We start from the raw sequence: 5308 nt of genomic DNA, 5'->3' as shown, positions 1-5308 counted from the left end.
CCTCGCCTCAGTCTGCTTCCTGTTAAAACGAGTCTCAGCTCAGGACCCTCGGGAGTTCCCGAGAAGCCCATCCCCACCGCCCTGGCCCGCGCGGTCTGCACTCCCCGCCTGCCCCCCCAACTCTGCCCCTCCCTTCTCTCCCTCCGCCCCAGCCCCACTGGCCTCCTTGCTGGTCCTGGGACATCCGGGACAGGCTCCCACCCCCGGAACACTCTCCCACCGCCCTCATGGCTCCTCATCAGGGCTTCCTGGTCTCCACCCGCCCGGCCACGCCGTATCCCACTTTCCTGGGGTTTTTCCTTAATGCACTGAACACCCATCTGATATTCTACATGTTTACTCGTCGTGTCTCCTTCCCGACAAAACTCCGTCAGCTGTACAAGGGCGAGATTTTCGTGCAGACACCAGAACAACCTGGGCATGCGGACAGCCCAGTAAATTACACCGGGGGGGACGGGGACGAGAAGAGGGGCGCGAGGACGGGCCTCCTAACGCTCTCGCCATCCCCTGCCCAGCACACGTTAGACGTCACGAGCACGGCAGTGCCCGCTGCCATTCGCTGCTCCGAGTCGCGTCTTTCGGAGGACGGAGTGTTCCTGCTGGTGAACGGCCTGAACGTGTTCCTGTGGCTGGGGGCCAGCAGCCCGCCCGAGCTCATCCAAGGGATATTCAGCGTGCCGTCGTTGGCACACGTCAGCACAGACATGGTCAGTAGCTCTTCCGTTTTTGCGGTAAAAGACAAGTTCGTACATGTTTTTTGTTCACGTGCATCTATATATTGCAAAGAAGGAAAACAGTAAAGCGTAGTTCCGCATGAGAGAATTTCACGTTTCGATGAATAACGGTCGGCTGGTGTGGTGTGTAGAAAGTATTATACAAACAACCAAAATACGTGACTTTGAGATTGCCAGCATCTCTGGATCATTTCCCGTGTGCCAGTCACTGCGCTTTAAACACTCTACACCATTCCGCCTAATCCTCGTAAAAAGTCGGTGAGATGGTCCTGTCGTCACCTTCGACAGGTGAATCGGCGGAGGCTTGGGGACAAGTTGGCTCAGGCAGGGAGTGGCCGCGGTGGGAGCTGAAACATCCTCGGGCTTTGGGCTCATCCCTGGTGCCGAGGAGCATATTTAAAAGCAGGCGGAAACCTCTCGTGCATGCTCAGCTGCGGGCGCTCAGATTAACGAACTGCGAGGTGACACTCCCACGAAACCAGGCCACGTGCCCTCTGCCACAGTCGTTACGCGGGTGGGATGAACACGGATGACGTTCTTTTAAAGTCTGTGCGGGAACCCAGCAGCCATCACTCGAGAGTCAGCGTGCATCGCGCGCCTCCTGTGCAGACCTGGTGGGTGAGCGCGGGGCTGTGCCGGCCGCTGTGCTGCTCCGCCTGGCGGCGAGTTCCTTCTGCACCACACGTAGGATCAGCAGTTGTGGCCCGAGGCCTCACTGACTCTGGCCAGATGCTTTCCCCGGTTTCTGGCAGGGAGGCAGATGAATGGCACGCAGGAGGAAGGCAGGGTTCAAGTTCCCGGCTAGATAGGCACGTGGTTGGTGCAGAGAGCTGCAAATCCATTATGAATGTCCAAGTTGTATTTTTAAAGGAATTAAAAGTTGTCCATGTCCCATTTAGGACTAGTTTTAAGGTGAAAACTAAGATCTAGAAATAGGATGTCTACACGTGGTTGAAATTAAGGAATAATTAGAAATGGAATTTTGAAAAAACAGCAAACAAAATTGAAATTCAAAAGGTAAAGAACTATGAGTCTGAAGAATGCTTATACAGGATTTAAGGAAGCCTCCCCTAATTTCACAGCGTCGATGAAGTAACTGTTACATGCAAGTGACACTTTCTCTTTAGACGCACCTGGCAACCTGCGACACGTCCGTGAAGTGCTCATTTTGTTTGTTGAATAAAAAGATCTACCTTAATGCCAGAGAATACAGACAGGAGAAGGAACGTAAATATAGATGATGAATTTCTGCTTTTCTTACAACTCCTGTGAAAAATATTGGCCGTGATCTTTCCTTGAGACTTTTGACTTTGTGGTAAAATGTTCTAGCTCGCCAGTTCGGTGGCTAACTCACAATGATGTATTTGGTAGCTTCGGGCTGAGAAGTGAGCGTTAGCATTTTATTCTCTTACTGGACAGACTCTCAGTCCAGACCTTTCACATCCCCTGGGGGCCATCTGCAGCTGGATCCGCTGCTTTTGTGGATGTTAACCAGATTGCAGGGAATCTAAGAGGCCACACGCCCCTGGAGAAGCCAGCATTTGGTGGTTCTAATGTTGGAACAGTGGTACTTGGGTGGCGTTTTCCAGACCCACTGACGTCTCTGGGTCTTGCAGCTGACTGCGGCAGGAATGACAGTCAGGCTTTGCCATAGAACGCGGACTTGAAACGTCCTTGCTGCAAAGGGGCTGAAATCACGGTGCGTGGTCCAAGGACAGCCTCTGCATCACACACATGCCTGTGTGTCCTTTCAGAGATGTGCGCATGCCGGATTCCAGAGGAGGGTTATTTTCAAAAGACAGTTCACTGGGGGAAACGTATGCCGATAAAAACAAATCGTTGTTGGCACTTTTTTTCACAATTTTGATGTTTAGGTAAATGAACTAAGTCAATAGTTAAATGTATGGTTTAGGATTTTTTTTAACTTTATAACATTCTAATAACTTCATTGCTGCTTCTATCTAAATCCTGTAAATTATACTGAAACTTAAATTTTGACTTTCTTAATTTTAGACGTTACTGCCTGAGGTAGGAAACCCGTATTCTCAAACACTCAGGACAATAATGAGTACCATCCAACAAAAGAGGCCATATTCAATGAAGGTAGGAACAAGATTTTATTTTTTCCTTTCTTTGAGTGTTTTATTTTTTCAATTTCATTACAGACTTTTTAAATGCATGTCCTGTATTTTTATAACATGATCTTTGATGGAAAACACACTGACCTCTAAGTGTATCTACCTACTCATCAAACACAAACACGCAGAAGTCGGCAGCCGTCACCACGGCTAGCCACGGGCATTTTAGTGAGCGTGAGCTCGGTAATCGTGGAGCCCCTCTTCGTGGTTTGGCAGCCGACACTGTCTTTGGCCCAGGGCATGTGGACTGCCCTCTGACCCCACCCCACGTCCTTAAGGGACCCTGCCCTATCCTTAAGGCTCGGCGACAGCCCCCTGCGTGGTGCAGCCTTTCCCACAGCACTCTGCCTCCGTTTCATGGTGGACACTCAGACTCGGACGTCTGGGTTTGGTGGTCTGGGGTCGGTGCCACCCTCCACTCTGGGCAACAGGCGCTTCTCACATCCTCCAAGGCCTCACGCCCAGTGGACAGTCTGTATAAAATCGAGACGCGCTGAGAAAATGTGGCTAACCAGCTGCCTCGCTGCTGTCTCTCCCCAGCTCGTGATCGTAAAGCAGCGAGAACAGGCAGAAATGGTCTTCCGGCAGCTCCTGGTGGAGGACAAGGGACCCCACGGAGGGCCGTCTTACGTGGATTTCCTCTGCTGTGTGCACAAGGAGATCTGTCAGCTGCTGAATTAGCGGAGCCTTCTGTGTTGGCGTTGCGTTTCTAGGGAAATCATCTCCTTCTTGGCGGCGGATTCTCCAGAAGACAGCGGGCTCGCTTTGATTCCTTGCTCCTTTTCAGAGTGGCTTTCCACAGCATTCAGACCTTCAGCTTTGGTGCTCAGGTGCGAAGCCAGCGAAGGGACAGCTGTACCTCAAAGGGAACAGTCTGTTTCTATTGTACAATTTTTAACTGTTAAGACTGATGATATACTTTTGCATTTCATGAAAGGCACAGTTTTACAAAACTGTAAACATTCTCAATTTTCCTTCTTTGTGCCAGACATTTAAATTATTTTTCAAAATGTATAGATTTGGGGAAAAGGTTGTCTTGGCTCATCTCCTATTTGCAGTGAGAGGAAAAAAACTTAATTTTTACATTATATCTAATTTTTTTAAACCACGTAACCCCACTGAACATTTTCCACTTGAGGTTTGCATAGCGGACTTTTAATAACCTTGGAATCTATTGGTAGGACCATGTGCGTTCTACATTTTTTTCATAATTCTATGTTGTGTATGTTAAACTATTTTCCGATTGTCTATAAAATTGTCTATCAATACTCTCAAATGGTTCTCTGTACAATAATGAAGGTTTCTACCTGTATATAATGGATCTTAACCAGTATCAATAAATCCTTTCGTATGCTCTGCTCAGCAGGGAGGATTCATGTTTCAGGTACTGTGAGGTGACGTCCTCACGGTGCATCCCGCCGAGGTCGCTCAGTGGCCCCGCCTCCGCTGCTGGAGGTCCCCCCAGGGACGGGAGACAGGGTGACCAGGATGGTATGTTCACCTGCTTAACACTCGGTATGGTGGAAACGTGTTTCTCTCTTAATAAAACAAGGAAGAGGGAAGATCACAATTTAGATCATGTTTTTGAACATGAGAAGATAACCTGAAATTGAACTTCTGCTCCACCAGGAGGCGCTGTTCACTGCTGTGTCTGAAGCTTTCCAGAAAGGCTGGTCAGTGGTCTTCCATAGAAGGCAGTTCTCTGGGGAGAGCTGACTATGCAAATTCTAATTGCTGAAAACACGAGATGTAATACTGACTAATCTGGATAAAAAGAAAAAAGAATCTCAGTTGAAAGCAGCAGCAGAAATCCGCGGCCACCGTCTCCAGCGGCTGCTGGCCTCTGCTGAAGCGGCACACGCGGCCTTTGGGCCAGCTGTTTGTCAGAACAGACCGCTTTGCTGAGCGCGCTCCCTCTGGGGCACGGGCGGGGTTTTCCTCTACTTGGGGGCAGTTTTCAGACGGTTCAAAGGCCACCACATTTCCCCATCACGTCCCCTGCCCAGGCCAACTCTTCGGATCCCCGGAGCACGTCCTCACAGACACGATTTTCACAGTCATTGTCCACCAAACTTAATCCACGAAGGTCCAGTTCTAAATCACGAGGAGCAAGGTGAGTTTGGGACAGCTGTGGCTGCTGTCCAGTCAGTCCCCTCAGAACGACAGTGACTGCAGAGTTCACGAGTTGTGCAAGAATTGTTAGCGTGTTTCATTTTAACAATATTTTAAAAAATTATGAGTTATAAATATAAAACTTTGCAGTAAGGATTTTCAATTTTAATACCTTTATAGAATAAGACTTTATTAAGTTAGTATTTTTCAACTGTAGTTTTTCAAATTGAGGTATCCCTTGGGTCCACGAGAAACTTTTTCTTTAAAAATATATTATCCACGTTTGAAAAATAGTTGTAGGGAATCCCATGCGGTTCAGATTAA

General features: G+C 48.6%; 1 protein-coding gene across 1 annotated transcript in view; it reads left to right on the top strand.

Moving 5' to 3' along the window:
• Window positions 1-4229, top strand: part of SEC24D (SEC24 homolog D, COPII coat complex component) — an 89726-nt gene extending 85497 nt beyond the window's left edge. The window contains exons 21-23 of the mRNA XM_023536962.1: window positions 33-707; window positions 2748-2837; window positions 3413-4229. Coding sequence (XP_023392730.1) covers window positions 33-707; window positions 2748-2837; window positions 3413-3553 — 906 coding nt within the window. The 3' untranslated portion in view covers window positions 3554-4229. The remainder of the gene's footprint in view (window positions 1-32; window positions 708-2747; window positions 2838-3412) is intronic.
• Window positions 4230-5308: the final 1079 nt, after the last annotated feature.

Source organism: Pteropus vampyrus, unplaced genomic scaffold, assembly GCF_000151845.1.
Source record: "Pteropus vampyrus isolate Shadow unplaced genomic scaffold, Pvam_2.0 Scaffold174, whole genome shotgun sequence".
NCBI lineage: Eukaryota > Metazoa > Chordata > Mammalia > Chiroptera > Pteropodidae > Pteropus > Pteropus vampyrus.
The sequence above is the reverse complement of the archived record's forward strand: the minus strand, read 5'-3'. Positions and strand labels throughout refer to the sequence as shown.